The sequence below is a fragment of the Embiotoca jacksoni genome, unplaced genomic scaffold (assembly GCF_022577435.1).
Source record: "Embiotoca jacksoni isolate LCO1_2020_lvr unplaced genomic scaffold, fEmbJac1.0.p SCAF_26, whole genome shotgun sequence".
Classification (NCBI taxonomy): Eukaryota; Metazoa; Chordata; class Actinopteri; family Embiotocidae; genus Embiotoca; species Embiotoca jacksoni.
Genome location: NW_027185377.1, coordinates 3,194,688 through 3,211,482, shown reverse-complemented (window position 1 = coordinate 3,211,482; position 16,795 = coordinate 3,194,688). Strand labels below are relative to the sequence as shown.

At 44.4% G+C, this 16,795-nt stretch overlaps 1 protein-coding gene across 1 annotated transcript in view; it reads left to right on the top strand.

The window, feature by feature from the left end:
• LOC138204714 (ankyrin-3-like) overlaps positions 1-16,795 on the top strand; it is a 96,513-nt gene that overhangs the window by 64,346 nt on the left and 15,372 nt on the right. Inside the window, exons 32-42 of the mRNA XM_069160148.1 lie at positions 465-563; positions 2,078-2,232; positions 3,265-3,476; positions 3,609-3,816; positions 4,307-4,403; positions 4,510-4,738; positions 5,284-5,409; positions 6,383-6,505; positions 7,090-7,116; positions 7,728-7,809; positions 9,075-15,338. Of these exons, the coding sequence (XP_069016249.1) occupies positions 465-563; positions 2,078-2,232; positions 3,265-3,476; positions 3,609-3,816; positions 4,307-4,403; positions 4,510-4,738; positions 5,284-5,409; positions 6,383-6,505; positions 7,090-7,116; positions 7,728-7,809; positions 9,075-15,338 (7,622 nt within the window). The remainder of the gene's footprint in view (positions 1-464; positions 564-2,077; positions 2,233-3,264; positions 3,477-3,608; positions 3,817-4,306; positions 4,404-4,509; positions 4,739-5,283; positions 5,410-6,382; positions 6,506-7,089; positions 7,117-7,727; positions 7,810-9,074; positions 15,339-16,795) is intronic.

Below are 16,795 nucleotides of genomic sequence, written 5' to 3'. Positions count from 1 at the left end.
TTACAGCGCATGATGGCTTGGTTAAAAAATCTGGATCACAACTTAATGACTAGGGAAAGATATGAAGCTCTGACCTGCAGTTATTTGGGATATATACTTAATAAATTATTAAAATAGAAGAATCTGTGATGTGCAGCAGACAAAGTGTAAATCATTAACACAGTACACTGAATGTGCTGCACACAATCCACCTACCAGCAGCTCTGACTGTGTGTGTGTGTGGGTGGGTGGGTGGGTGTGTGTGTGTGTGTGTGTGTGTGTGGGTGTGTGGGTGTGTGTGGGTGGGTGTGGTTGTCATTACTGATGTGTCACGACCTGAAAAGAGCAAACGGGAATCGTCTCATCACTGATACTACATCGTAGCCCGGTGATGTGTGTGTCAGTGTGTGTCCTGTTACTGACTACTGCGAGTGTGTGTGTGTGTGTTTTCTGTATATGTGTGTTTCATTATCTTGCGGACGCAGTAAACTACATCTCCCCAGAAAGCTGCCAGCCCTTAATGAAGGCGAGAGCCTGGTTAGTCCCGTGCTACAGCTGGGACCCAGAGGAACTAGATTTGTTGGGTAGGAACTAAACATAGCACTCCCATTTGCTCTTCCTCGCTCCCTCCTCCTCCTCTTTGTGCCTCCCACCTCCCCAAAGGAAACGACATGACCGAGGCTGATTCATGCTGATGGATTATGTTACCCATCTCCGTTTGACTTTGATTTATTAGGGATGCAGCATTAATATGTAGTTTTGGGAAGAAAACGGTGCCGCAGAGTTTGGAAGATGGGGTGGATTTATTTTCGGGAGAGACACAAAGTTTTTACATTATAAAAATTCTTCCTAAAACTACACGTACTACTTTGAAATCCATTACCAGTTATTTTCCAGCCACTTTCATCCAGAGACCATCGTATTGTTTTACCTCAGTGGGCCTCTGACGTCACTGAATGTGGAGTTTTTTGAGCGGCTGTTTTTTGTTGTTGTTGTTGGTCTGGACTGCGCTTGCTGGGCATGAGACTCTTCCTCCGCAAGCCGAGCATCATCCTGCTTCCCATGACTGCTGTTACTCCATCCTTAAGATCGGTTTTATGTCCTGCCACAGCAACTCCTGTGTGATTGGTTCGCTGAGTTTCACTGATCCATGTTACATTTTACGTGATCAGGGTCCCGGGGCCGTATTCACTTCAGGATTATGTTAAGTGTTTGGAACACTTTCAAACTATATCACTATAAAATTACCAACGTAATGGCCACTTTATTAGGTACACCTAATAAGATTAATGCAATTCAATGGAACAGACAATCCACTAACAACCTAAATTGATATATAATGCTGTCAGAAAATAATAAATAATGTATCACTGTAGAAATCAGGCAAGAAACTGATTGAGGAAATGCAATCAGGAAATTTCGAGTCTTTTTAAAAAAGCATTTTCAAGGAAGTGATCAATAAATGTGGTTTGTGACACCTCCACAGTGCATATTCTCTGTATGAGTATGTCCATCTGTTTCTCTTGTGTTGCCATCATGCCTTGTTTAATTAAGGGCTGTGCAGCTTTCTCCTCCCGCCCTTCGTCGCATCTCATCCGTCTCGTCACATCACGCGACTCCGTTACATTCACTGTGAACGTCCCATCGACCCGGCAGCACGGCCGCAGCTCTCATTATGAAGCAACATCATCATCAGCACAACAGTTCACTCATACCTGAAAGTGTTTTAATTAGTGTTTGTTTTCATTTCTAGCAGCTCGCTGAAGATTTCATGAACATTTTATCCGTAGAATTAAAGAACAGAATCAGTCTCAATCCTTCACATGCTTACTGCAATGACGAATCTGTCATTCATATTTCTGATTTAAAGGACCAGAGTGTACAATTTAGGGTGCTCTATGGGTAGAAATAGATATGTTATATTAATTTTGAATCGGAGTAGCCGTCAATTAATTTTCCCACATCATCATATTAAGAGAGAACTAAACTGTCGACTCTCCTGCGTGCTCAGACCAACTTCTTACTTGCAGTCATAAATTATTAAAACATGAATTCTTTCTTTTTTTCAACCATATTTCCATGACATGTCCCCTGCCAGGCCCGTGATAGTAGAGATCCCTCACTTCGGCTCGATGCGTGGTCGGGAGAGAGAGCTGATCCTGCTGCGCAGCGAGAACGGAGAAAGCTGGAAGGAGCATCTGTACGACTGCAAGACGGACGACCTCAACCAGCTCCTCAACGGCATGGACGAAGGTGAAGAACAGGTTTTATATGCTTGTGTTGTCATGGTGACGTCTGTCCCTCTGCAGACGTAGTAGAGACTTCATACTTAGAGCACAGGTTCTCCAAATAGAGGATGGACTCAGATTTCGGTGCATACATTTACATATTAATGAACAAACACTGATTTTCATAATAGTGATACCGGATATGCAGAACATGCAAATTATCTGGGACAAACATGTTGATGTCGTTGACAAATAATGAGATAATTGTATTAAATTACCGGAAAATCTTTGAACACAGACAGCTCATTTGTGGTCGATGATCTGATTAGACTGATGGGCCTTGCTGCTTATGTTTACATATTAAGGAGCAAACACAAATGACCTGGAAATGAGCCAATCCACATGCCTCTTATTGGATCAAAACTTTGTCCTGTCACCACGTCAAGTTTACATTTTGACTCGTCATCCTTGGGTTTAACATAAAACATGCCTGTGAGTGTTTTTTTAAGCCTGTGTTTGTGCAGTTTGTGATTACAGAATCTGAATTTGTTTTTAGAAAGTAAGACAGTCCTGATAAAAAAAAATGGTGCATTCGCTGTAACTGGGTCAGGTCTGAGCATTGCTGGGCCGTGCATTACAGGATTTTTATACCTGACTGATGCATCATAGAAAAGCGACCGAACAGATTTGTCACTTTTTGTCACAACATCTGAGCATGTAAACAGTCTGTCTGACGTTTTTGTTATCCAAGGTAATCATTTCTATGAAGCATTTGTTGTCCCTTTTTCTCGTTTATAAGACCAGTAAGTCATAATTATAGTTGGTAAAAACACCAATTACTTCAGAAGGCACATTTTTAAAGAGTGCAAGTCACACAATCACAGGACAAGTTAAATGAAGCATGTTAAATAAAGATAAATAAGATACCTGCGTCTGATTCAGGTCTGAGGTCGGCAGAACCGCAAACTGAACCGTTTCTAACACGATGAATACATTTCAAGTGATTGATATGTGATTTGATGATTTATAACCAGTCATGTCTTTTCCCTCTTTGTAGAACTGGACAGTCCTACTGACCTGGAGAGGAAGAGGATCTGCCGCATCATCACCAAGGACTTCCCGCAGTACTTTGCCGTCGTGTCTCGGATCAGACAGGAGACCAATCAGATGGGACCAGAGGGCGGGACTCTGTGCAGCCGCAGCGTGCCATTGGTTCAGGCTTCCTTCCCTGAGGGGGCGTTAACCAAGAAGATCAAGGTTGGATTGCAGGTGAGTTGAGGGATATAAATGTCTGCTGCTATCAGCAGTGTGTACAGTAGACACACAAAGCAGCGCCCACATTAAACACACACCACTCCTCCTCCTCCTCCTGCTCCTCCTCCTCCTCCTCCTCTCTTCCAGGCGCAACCGGTGCCTGACGAGACCGTGAAGAAGATCCTCGGTAACCGAGCAACCTTCAGCCCCATTGTTACCGTGGAGCCCAGAAGGAGGAAGTTCCACAAGCCCATCACCATGACGATCCCAGTCCCGCCCCTCTCAGGGGAGGGGCTTACCAACGGCTACAAGGGAGACTGTACTCCCTGCCTCCGCCTCCTGTGTAGCATTACAGGTGTGTGCTAGCTGTTGAACTCCTGTCTTTGTGAGGAGTTTTAGATGTTGAGAGGAAGTTTTTGGAAAGTAAAGACATTTTATCCTTTCTTTACTTCTTTCGAGTGAATCTTTCTTTCTTTAAGGAAGATTAAACAAAGGTGTAAGTGTCAAGTTTGGGATAAATGTGAGGTGTGACCACCCCTTTGCCTTAAAAAAAAAAACCTCAACATTTCTCACAGAACATAATTGTTTATGAGTCTTGGCTGAATGTTTCGGCTTGTTGTCATGCTGCAAAAATATCAATATAATATCAATCAAAAACCTGCCTGATGGCTGCACGTGATGGATGAGACTCTGTAAACATCAACATAGGAGAATAAAATCTTTGCACAGTACCGTATATATGCACTGTTTCATAAAATAACTTAGTAGACCTGCCATCAGATATGTTTTGTAAGTAATATGAACTGCTTTGCACGTTAAATATATTGACAATATATGTCTCCCAGGCGGTACGTCACCAGCGCAGTGGGAAGACATCACAGGCACAACTCCGCTCACGTTCGTCAACGACTGCGTCTCCTTCACCACTAACGTTTCTGCCAGGTGAGACGCAACACGCCCGCATGTGTTACACACACATACAATACATTTATTACATCTTTTTTTCCGGTGTCTTACATGTCCATCGCTTAATTTGCCACCTGCGCAGGTTCTGGCTGGCAGACTGCCACCAGATCCCGGAGACGGTGGGCTTGGCCATGCAGCTCTACCGGGAGCTCATCTGCGTGCCCTACATGGCCAAGTTTGTGGTGTTTGCGAAGATGAACGACCCGGTGGAGTCCAGACTGAGGTGCTTCTGTATGACGGACGACAAGGTGGACAAAACCCTGGAGCAGCAGGAGAACTTTGAGGAAGTGGCCCGGAGCAAAGACATAGAGGTACGCGGTGACATGCAGTTTATTCTACTCTATATCTTTTCATTTCAAGTATAAATGCTAATTAATCTACCGTAAGTTCTACCTCATGACGATATTGAAATAGTATATTTAACGCAATATATTCCCTTTATTTCTGTTATTACCAGAGAATAACATGCTGCTCAGTTTCATGCAATAATAAAAGGTTTTATCGTCCATCATCTTTTACTCTGTGGAGATTAATAGACATTTTTTCGCAATAGCAGTGATAATGTGAAGGCTATTGTAATGAAACTGTTTGATCACTCTGGATGTAGGCACCCGGCTATAAGCATTAGGAAAACGGAAAATGTGTTGAGGAAAACGGGTTTAAGGAGCTTAAGGAAAAAAGGACAAAATTAAATGAGTTTTTGTTTCAGCAACTGAACGTTTGTTCCAAATCATTTTAAATCTAGAAAAAACTTCTGGAAGTAAGAAACACGTTTCGATCTGTCATCCCAACCCTGCACATGAAAACTTCTCAAAATGCAAATTTTGTAACGTTCATTTTGTCGTTTTTACGTCAGGTTCTGGAGGGCCGGCCCATCTACGTGGACTGTTATGGAAACTTGGCTCCTCTGACCAAAGCTGGTCAGCAGTTAGTTCTTAACTTCTACGCCTTCAAGGAGAACCGGTTACCCTTCTGCGTCAAGGTACTCGAACGTATGCTAACCGTCATCACCGTCACCTCCTCCTCAGGCCGGAGTGTGTCGCAAAAAAAAAAAAACCTACAAAACATTCAAATAAAATAAACTTGCTCTCAGGCTGTCCAACAGGGGACAAGAGGAAATTTCGCTGGACAAAAGTAGCAGCCATGATTATGCTCGTTGTACTAGTTTTATGTGCAGTGAATCTGGTCCGCAGCGTGGAACCCGGTTCCCTTTTTTCACTGTGAATGACCTCGGCTCATTGATCGACCCACGCTGCTCACAGTCCATCCTCTGGCATCATGAAAACTACCGTTGCAGATTTAGATCAGGCACCACGTTGTCACAGCACCAGTAATAATTCAGACTACACTAGCAAGGCACCATGTCAATAAAATAACATTCAAATAGTTTGTTCAGTTTGTCTGTTCAAGAAATCCTCATTTATGAAAACCAGTCTGCAGATAATGTAATACTTTTATCTTAATGGACGTTAAGCATTGATTTACGAGCAGGCTTTGCAGTTGCATCTTAAAGTTTATAGCAGCAACATTAAACTTTTATGAGCTAATTCTTTCATCACAGAGTCGGGCAAATTTCAAAGCACTGCATTAATATTTAATATATAATTTAAAAAATTTCCCCTTGGGGATTAATAAAGTATCTATCTATCTATCTAATATGTTTTTACTCTTTTAACCCTCATCTGCGTCAATGCAACACGACCTCCTATTGCGACATTAAAATGGGCTTCTTCTTCTGTTCCTGCTGCGTTGTATGACTATGAATACAGCATTCATCCTGGTGTCCAGAGCTGAAAAATTTGACTTCATTCAGTTGAAAAGTACCAAAACTTTTAAGAACATTTAAACCGCGAAATAAGAAACACACACGCGTGTTCATGCTGAAACTAAATCTGCATTCATGACCACCTTATGAAAGAAAAAGCTACATAAAGAAGCAACTTTTCTCTCTGTAGGTGAGGGATCCCAGTCAGGAGCCCTGCGGTCGCCTCACTTTCCTGAAAGAGTGTAAGACCGTAAAGGGACTTCCACAGACCGCCGTGTGCAACCTGAACATCACACTTCCTGCGGTGAAGAAGGTAAGGTAGCGTTGGGCTCACCATTCTCTGTTGTCACATCCATAACCATACTCATGGTTAGGGTAGTTTCGACCACCCTCCCCCCCTGCCCCTCCCCAGACAACACTGATGAAAAATTAAAGACAGAGAAAGACTTTGGCCAAACCGCCGCCACTGTGTCTTTTATCTGTTTAAAAGCTTCTCTTGATCTATATCGGTTATCTATGCAGTGGATTCTCGCCATTGGCTGTTTTATTTTCATCCTACCTGCCTTTTGATTTGGATGACATGCTTTCGGCTGAGGGCTTGTGTGCAAAAGAGTTTTTTGATTATCACGCTGGCTTTTTGTGGCTTGAGTTCATTTGCTGTTTTTGCTACTGAATGTTGGCGCTTTATTTAATTTTTTTAATGTTTGTTTGGTCTGGGTTTTTTTTTATTATTATTTATTTTATTTTATTTTATTTATTTTTTTTGTCTGCTAAAGCGCTTCATCTGAGTTGGAGCTTCTGTCAATCACTCCTTTTTCACACCCTGATGTTTCTTTTCCCCCTCCTGCTTTCCATTATGTAACTCCCCCTGTTTCTGCAATGCATCTTGGGAACCAGGAAATGGAGTCAGATGCCGAGGATGAGGTAAACCACACCCTCCCCACCATTTGCTGCCCTCTGCGCTAGATCTTTAGCGGCCCTGCTCTGCTCTTCAAAGCCTTATTCTTTCCGCTTCCACAAGGGTTCAAAGCAACCTTTAGCTGCTCAGTTTTGCATGATATTTAGTAGATATGGAGAACTCCTTGTTTAATTTCCAGTCCTTATCCCTTGCGCTCTACAGTGTGATACGTGGCTCTCGAGTTGACGTGTCCATAAGTCAAGATTTAACGTTTATTAACATGACATTAAAATTGATTATTTGCACTTTTAAGTACTTGTAATTTAGAGTATCGTACCCTTATCATTACTAACGCAAGCTAATTTGACTAGCTTGGCATAGTAACACTTAAGTATTAAAATAAGCTCTGTCAAAATAGAGGATTAAAGTGCAGTGAATACTCTTAAAGGAGAATTTACTGCCCTATTTTGCAATTAAGTATGGGCTTTGTTTTATATGTAACTACAAACTAATGCAGACTAGAAGGTTTGCTTTAATTTGACATCACAAGGTCCAAATGTTGTTCATTTGGGCAGCACTATGCAATACAGGGTGACCCAGAACTGATAGGTTTCTGTGTTGTTTGCTATTGTTGCAGACTGAAAAGCCAGAACGACGTCATACCTTTGCATCCCTAGCCTTACGTAAGCGCTACAGCTATCTGGCCGAGCCTGCACTGAGTGAGTTTGACATCTTCACTAACAAACCCTTTTAAAGAGTATAATTATGCCAAGTTTCGTGGATAAGTTAGTTTATTAACAGTTTTAATTAACCTGTAAAATGCGTGATCAATTTGTAGACAGATGTGACTTACCTAATGTAATAAATGCATATATTTCTCATCCTACATAACATGCACTGTCCACATGCTTGTTTACAACATGGTACATATTTTTGCATGGGTCAATGAGTGTTTTTTTAAGTTTCTGTGCCATGCTTGCCCACGTTGTGAGTTGTACTTCTTCTGGGTTTGTTTGGTTGATTCCCACTGCTGAGTTCTACCAAGTCAAAATGCAGCAACATCAAAATTTTTCTTTGACTTACTAACACAATGTGAAAAGGGCATTTTGGAAGGGAGTCAAAGTAAAATTTTATTTGTATGTCATTTGTCCCCTCGAGTTTTTTTTTTTTTTGTAGCTTTGTGATGATGTAGCAGCTTTGTTTGGGACGAGACATGCATGTTCGAGGTCTTGAGTTTGGCTTTATCTCAGGTGTTTCTTTTCAGTTTTTCACCATCTCTGCTTGTCACCAGTTTGGTGCTGCATGACAAAATGGGCCGAAACTTTAGTCTCGGGAAGCACATTTTGTCATATTCTGTTATTTAAAAAAAAAAAGGAAAATGGAAACTTCTGCTGCCCTTGGCTCTATTGTATCATAGAATCTAAATTGTCTCTGAGGAATCTATCTTCATGTCATTTTTGGACAAAACAGATAAAAGGCACTTTTATAAGCGGATTGAAATTCGAGCCAGAATCCATATGCTGATATTGAAGCTTCTGAAGTCCAAAGAGAGAAGTTGTTTTTGTGTTACTCCTGGTGCATTTGTCTTGCCATTTTTCTGTTGTCAGTTGTCGGTCTTCGCCATTGTCTTTAAAATTTTACTTTGCTGCTGTATGTGCTTTGTTCAGTTTATTCCTTACATTGTTGTTGCTGTTGTTTGAGTCATCTTCCAATCCTGAATCACACAGGAACACATCTGTTTCTTTTTATAACTCCATCATTCAGTCAATATCTTACATCAGCAAATAAAACTGCTGTTTTTCCTTCGTTAATGCTTGGACTGCATCACTGACAACTCTTCCTCCTCTGGTCTCCTTCTTCTTTCACATTTTTTTTCCCTCCTTCTCCTTCCCCAACATGATTTTCTGTTCTCTTTACTATTCCGCATTCTTTTGATTCTTTTTTTTGCCATCTTTCTTCATTATTTCTACAAATTGACCTGAAGAAGCCGCAGTTGAGCGAAGCACAACAGCAAGAACACTGCCTGCTGGTTACCTTCACAAACCTGTCTTTCCAACCAGACCTTACGCACCGTGGTCGACTGCTCCTATTACCGTCCCTGGCCAAACAAGGCCCGTCGGAGTGGGGGGTTCCCTCACCTCTACCGATTCACCGGCAGGCTCACCAGCTGCTTCTCCATTAAAATCCACCTGGCCCCTCTCAGCCCCGTCACCTGCATGCCCTGCAACTATTAAAGCCACATTGGGAGCCCCACCACCAGTACCTATGCTGTCATCCCCAGTTAAATCCATCAGTGACATTGCATCCTCATCCCCCATTAGGTCTTACAGGACTATGCCCTCACCCATTAAAACTGTGGTCCAGCAGGGCCAGTACCCTGTCCAGGGGTCTGCCAGCCTTGTGTCCTCTGGAAGCCCATGTAAATCTGCCACAGATCCGGCATCGATCAAAAGTCTTGCCTCAGCATACACATCAAGGACTTCCCCTCTTCACTTAATACCCAACGGTTCTATACCGGAGAGGTCCTCCGCTCCGATTCCTGCTGCCGCATCACCAAAGACACAGTACAACATGTACAGTTCGAATCTGCCTTTTATAACTGCCCTCGGGCCCCCGGTTGTGACAGATGCAGGGGCACCTACACATTCTTCTGTTAAGAGCATCTCCACCCTGTCCTCTTTGAAAACCTCTGTAGATTCAACACTGTCCTCCCGAGGAGGGCGGACGTCCCTCTCGTCTCTTTCATCAACTGGCCAGACAACCATTGCTTCCGCAGAACTGTCCATGATGAACGGATCGGTCTCACCTGTTAAATACCCAAGCTCCTCCTCCACGCCGTCCTCCCCTTCTTCTCGCCTTCTCTCAGAGAGAAGCAGCAGCCTTCAGGAGAGGATCCAGGCCACCACCCAGGCAGCAACCACCGGTGTCAGTGCAGCCATAAATGAAGCGATAGACTCATACTCCGTCTCGGGTTACGGTACTCTCAAATCACGGTCCTCCTCGCGTAGAACTGCACAAGCCAGCTCAGCTTACGGTTCTCTGAGATCTGTAGCCGCCTCCCCAAGCACTGCAGTCTCATCCAGTACAATAACTGTCCCCGTTTATTCACTGCTCAACGTCATCCCAGACACCCCCGTCAAACCAGGGCCCGGGTCCCTCAAAATGGCACTTCCTGATCCACCTCGTGCCTCTTCCTCCTCTTCTTCCTCTTTGTCTTCCTGTGTCACTGCAACAAAATTAAAGTCCCAGTTAAAATCCCCACCGTTTATCACGCCGCCCATCATCCACCCAACTGCAACTTCCAACCAGGAGATACTGAAAGATGTAGCAGACATGAAAGAGGATCTGATCAGAATGACTGCTATCCTACAGACGGACACGCAGACGGCCGCTAAAACTGTCCAAACATCACGTACCGGCACTCCTAAAGAGACTAAGTTAGAGGATGAGGAGCCGTTTACTCTAGTGGAGAAAGTGAAGGAAGATTTAGTCAAAGTCAGTGAGATATTACAGAAAGACATCATGAGTGAAGCTAAGGCAGGTAAGGCGAGAGCCTCAGAGGATGAATGGGAGGAATTTTCCAGAGATGAGATTGAGGAGGCACAGCAAGGTGCTCTTTCAGACTATTACCCTACTTACGATGAGACACTCCTTCTCAAGCACCAGTCTATGTCAAGCAAAGACTTAGAGTTAGCTAAAGTGGTAGATTTTCTAACAAATGACATCGGTGCTAGCTCCCTCTCAAAGATGGCGGAGATCAAGTTTAGGTACGAGGAGGAGGCAAAAAGGGATGGGGAGGAGAAACAGAAACGTGTTCTCAAACCGTGTATGTCAATACAAGAGCACAAACTCAAAATGCCTCCACCAGTCTCGGGCATGCTCAGGTCTCCGTCAGAGAAGGACCTAAGCAAACTTGCTGAGTCATATCAGGGGTCAGACACTATACTGGAATCGCCCGAGGACCTATCTCATGAGCAGGACAAGAGTCCCCTGTCCGACAGCGGGTTTGAGACCAGGAGTGAAAAGACGCCCTCTGCTCCTCAAAGTGCGGAGAGCACGGGACCCAAGCCTTTGTTCACCGATTCACCCATCCCCCCCTGTGTAACCGAGACCAGGACCGAAATGGTCCACATTAGGAGCTTTGAGCAGCCTGATGATCTTTCTGAACCTGGACTCATGGCGGAGGCTGCATCTGCTTATCCCACTATGGAGCCAGACGCAGCTTCAACAAGCTCCAACAAGGCACTGCAGATGAAAATGCCAGAGGAGGATTCCATGATGAACAAAAGCATGTGTCTAAAAGAGGAAACTCATATAACGACTACAACAAGAATGGTGTATCACAAGCCCCAACTGACCGATGGCTCGGAGATGATAGAGGAAGGTATGTCAGTCAGAGATATCATGAAAGCTTTCCAGTCAGGCAGGGATCCATCTAAAGAACTGGCGGGCCTGTTTGAACACAAGGCTAGCCAGGATTCAGTCAAAGGTGATGAGCTGACTCCTAGATTTCTTGACAGGGACACTAAATCCAAACCCAAAGTCGAAAGGATAATTGAGGTTCATATTGAAAAGGGCCACAGCACAGCAGAGCCGACTGAAGTCATCATCAGGGAAACCAAGAAACACCCAGAGCTGTACGTCTACAAAGGTGACCGTGGAATAAAGGAACTCACCGATTACGAAGAAGCCCAACAGGAAGAGGAGGAGCTCACTGCCGAAGAATCCCTGCCGTCCTTCCTGGAAACATCTCGCGTTAATACCCCGGTGTCACAGGAGGAGGACAGTCGCCCAAATTCTGCTCAGCTCATTGGAGATGATTCTTATAAAGCTCTGAAACTGCTGAGTCAGCACTCCATAGAATACTGTGATGATGAGCTATCAGATATCCGAGGCGAGTCATACAGGTTTGCTGAGAAAATGCTTCTTTCAGAGAAACTCGACGTTTCCTCGATGTCTCACTCTGACACAGAGGATTCAGCAATGGTGGCCGACAGAAACCGCCACCAACCTTCTGACGAGGGTGGTAGTCGTAGCGCTGAGGGCATGAGTCAGCAGCATGGAAGCCCCAAAAGAGAGTTTGTCTCTAAGTCGTCAAAAGACGGGTCTCCTAAGTCTGGTAAATTCTTGCACAGGGATGAGCCATCTCAGTTTGATAAGGTGACAGTGCTCCATTACTCCACAGAACAGGGCAGCCCCAAACATGCAGTTTGGATGCGATTTACGGAGGATAAACATGACAGGAGCAGGGATAAGCTGCTTTACGAGGATAGGGTGGACCAAACTGTGAAAGAAGCTGAAGAAAAACTCAGTGAGGTATCGCAGTTCTTCCGTGACAAAACAGAGAAGCTCAATGACGAGCTGCAGTCCCCCGAGAAAAAGCCTGTAAGACAAGAGCCAAAGGAACCGAGGTCCTGGCCGAGCTCAGCCTGCAGCAGCCCTGAGAAAACACAGCAGAAACCTCAGGCAGCAGAACAAGGGTTTGGTAAAAGCAAACTCAGGGAGCCCTCGGTTGGTAAAATGTTTGGCAGCCCAACAACAGCGGAAAAGAAAAGCTCTAGCTTACCAAGCAGTCCTCAGAAAAGTGTTCTCTCTCATTCCAGTGAGGATCAAATTCAACAAAAAACTAAGACCAGTGGGTCTGAACCTTCTTCTCCCTCTCATGTAAAATCAACATCTAAAGTCAGTGCTGTGAGGATGAAGTTTGAATCTGAGGCTCAGAAAGTCAGTCAAAGTCAGTCTAGTCCAACCAAAATTCCTCCTCCAGTTCAGCCAAAACCGTCAATAAAGAAACTACAGGAGAGCAAACTTCCTGTTTATCAGTTTATATCAGGGGGAAAAGCATCAAAAGTATCTGAAACATCACAAGAAGGAAGCCAGAAAATAGATGTCGAGAAGGACAAAGACACCAGTAAACCTGCATTGATATCACCATCTAAAGCTTCCAAAGTAGACAAACTACCGAACAAAAACATCCCAGAGGCCTCGATACAAATTAGTGAAACTAAGACTGACAAAGCACCTTCTAAAGGAAAAGATATTTATTTCAGTGTTACTCAGGAAACTAAGGATAGCAATAAAGGTCAGAAAGTTGCAGCACCTATCGTCAATGACACTGCTAGATTAGAGAAAGAAAGTGATGCTAAAAAATACCAACAAGTCACAAAAAGTGAGTCTGCTTCCAAGGAAACAATTGCTGAAGTGGCCAAAAAAGATGGCGAGGAACCTCTTAACAAAAACCTCAGAAAAAAGACAGAATCTCAAATTCCTGTAAGAACAACATCGCCCTCTTTAGATAATGACCTCACCAAGAAACAGGCAATAACTAAACCCACACAGATACCTTCGCTGCCTAAAACCAAAATACAGACTGTTGCGAAAACCCCAGCAAAAACAGATCTAACGTTTGAAATTCTAGATAACGCGCCCAAAGACTCAAACTCCAATAACCTTACTAGCCCCAGAGAAATGCTGGAGAAAGTCATCACCCCTCCAACTGCTGTAACAACCAAAGAGAACTTCAAGGGCATCAAAACATTACCCGTTTATGTCAGTGTCCAGGTGGGCAGGCAGGCAGAAAGGGATGCTAAGGGAGCACTGCACACCGTCAAACAGAAATCAAGCTCAGCGATCAGCCCCATTAGCCCAGACGATGACACACTAGAGCAGGTTTCTTTCATAGACAGCTCAGGGAAAAGCCCCATTACACCAGAGACCCCCAGTTCTGAGGAGGTCAGCTATGAACTCATGTCCAGGACCCCCGATGGCTTTATGGGATTCATGCCAGGGAAACCAAGTCCCATCATGGAGTTGTCTGAGGAATCAGATGGAGACGAAAAAGCTGTTTTCTCTTTCATAGAGGTCCTACCTAAAAGCAAAACTAGCGTGCATGCTACCGAAGCAGACCTTGCCAATGCTAATAAAGAAGAAACAAAAACTACCGATAGCCAGCAGGAATTAATTGATAATTTCAACCAGCAAGAAACAACTGGTATACAAGATGAAATAATAGGGCAGGAGCAGCACGAAGTGTCAAAAGATAAAGGTATTGCGTACATCGAGTTTCCTCCCCCTCCTCCTCTGGACTCATCTTCAGAAATATCAGACACAGAGAGGAAAGGTTCATGCGCCTCTTCAGAGACGGAGACGGAGATGATGGAGGTGAACTTGCAGGAAGAGCACGACAAGCATCTGCTGACTGAGCCGATTATACGTATACAACCTCCCTCCCCGGTGCTCCCCGGGACAGATGACAGTCAGTCAAATGGGGAAGATGGGGAGGATGAGTCGATCTTCCAACCAATTCCTTGTAGGAAATTCACTGTCAAAATGTCTGAGGAGGAGAAGAGGGAGAAGGAAAAGATTTCTAAATCAAAAAAACATGATAATAATGGAAATAACAAAGACATTAATGGTGGAACCAACGGTTCCAGCAATGGTTCCAGCAACGGTTCCAAAGGTTCGAATGGTAAAGGAGAGGACTATGACTTTGAACAAAATGGAAATGACCAGTCAATAACAGACTGTTCAATAGCCACAACGGCAGAGTTTTCTCATGACACAGATGCGACAGAGATAGACTCCTTAGATGGATATGAACTTCAGGATGAGGACGATGGCCTGTGCGAGCAGGCAGACTTACGGCTGTTTGGTCTTCCTGACAGCCGGAGAGACGTCTGGGCAACGGACACGTTTAGGTCCACTGACCGCTCGTTTCCCCCGACCAAACTGGAAGTTATTGAAGAGGAGAAAACCCCAGAGGAATGCCAAAAGGAGGACACTGTCAAAAAGGATACGCCTTCCAATGGTGAAAATTCTGACGGTGTTAGTAAAGATGGAGTTAATGGGCAGGAACAAAAACCCTCAGATAAAGAGGGATTTTCAGACACTTACTTTAGTTATAAGTTAGAAGAGGAGTTTAACTCTCCTTTTAAGACTGTTGCCACTAAAGGGCTGGATTTTGACCCCTGGCCCAGTAAAGGTGGAGAAGAAGAAGTCGTTGACATGGGAGGGGCACAGGGCAGCAATGGTGAGCCTAAGCCTTTTGGACTGGCAGTCGACGACCAGTCTCAGGCCACAACACCAGACACCACCCCCGCCCGAACTCCAACGGATGATAGCACGCCGACGAGCGAGCCAAACCCATTCCCCTTCCATGAAGGGAAGATGTTTGAGATGACACGCAGTGGTGCGATTGACATGAGCAAGAGGGACATGGTGGAGGAGAGGCTCCAGTTTTTTCAGATTGGTGAGCATTACTACTCTGCGGGCAGGTACAGGGTCAGGGACTCAGAGGTAGCTGCCTCCTCACAACACAGGGATCAGTTTGACACTCAAGATCCCACAGACACTTTATCAGTCCCTCAAGTTTCCATTCAGACTACCACTGTCCAACTAGAAATATCAAACGTGGCTGGCAGTTACAGCACATGCTGCAAGTCAGCCTCCAACACTGAGCCTACATTCTCCACTTTTAAAACAGGATTCAAGCTGTCGTCTGATAAAACCTCTGATGCTTCAAGTAGCACCTCTAAATGTGGAAGTCCAAGCACCTTTGATCGTTCTAATGACAAAACCTCAGGAACAACTGTAGATAGTTTTTACTGCACAACCTCAAACTACACAGATCATTGTAATTTTAACACATCGACCACGACAGATAACTATTTGAATTGTAAACCATCGTGCGTAACAGATTATTATTCAAATGACAAAATTACTTCAGGTACCTCCGAACACAAGGACCATTCGTATTGGACCTCGGAAAATCAGAACTCGTATTACCAAAGCACCGATTACGCTGCACCTTCACAACAGTTTAGCAATTCCCAGACATGGAGGAGCAATACTAGTAGCAACATCCCTGACTCCCAACATGCCCATTCAGATGTCTTGAAGACTGGCTGTGTTATGTTCAACTTGTTGTCCTCTTCAGGGCCGACCTCGCAGGAGGTCAGCAGGATAGAAGCGTCCTTCAGCCAGTTAGAGGACAACAGCAGTGGAGGCAGGACTTCTCCTAGCGTAGCAATAACAAACACAGAAGCCAAAGAGGTCAAAGGCCACATGTTCAAGTCCAGGTTACCACTGAGGGTGCAAAGCCGCAAACTATGCAGTCAAAGTCGACCGATAGCAAAAGACAATGTTCATAAATTCCAAGTCAGGAAACGCGCAATGCATAAAGTCAGGGAAAGATTAGACCCTTTTAAGAATTCATTTCCGAAGTCTAGAATACCCGTTATGAAAGCCATTAAACCGTCTTCTTGTTCCAAGGAGCAGAAACAGGTTCGAACCAAATCTGCAATTAGTGATAGGAGCATTAAAGCTGCCAGGGGTAATAAACAGCTAACGAAAAGCAGATCCAGCACTGAACACAGATACAGTAGAAGTTCCACAAACGAGACTGGGAGAAAACAAAGTGCAACGGTCTCAAAAAGGTTTAAAGCAAGGTCCGTCAGTGGCCAGGTAGCCGACTCTTTGGACAAAACCATTCGCAAGGAGGCTGAGACAAAGTTAGAGGGGAAAACAAAGCCCACTGAGGACGAAGAGAGCTGCAGCCTCAGCACTACCAGGAACACTTCCTTGTCAGAACCATCTAGATCCTCTAGACGTTCCTGCCCTTCACGCACCTCCACCTCCACCTCCACCTGCACCACCACACCAACACCATCTGCTAGAGATGTGAGAGCTGAGGTTGAGCAGGCCAGC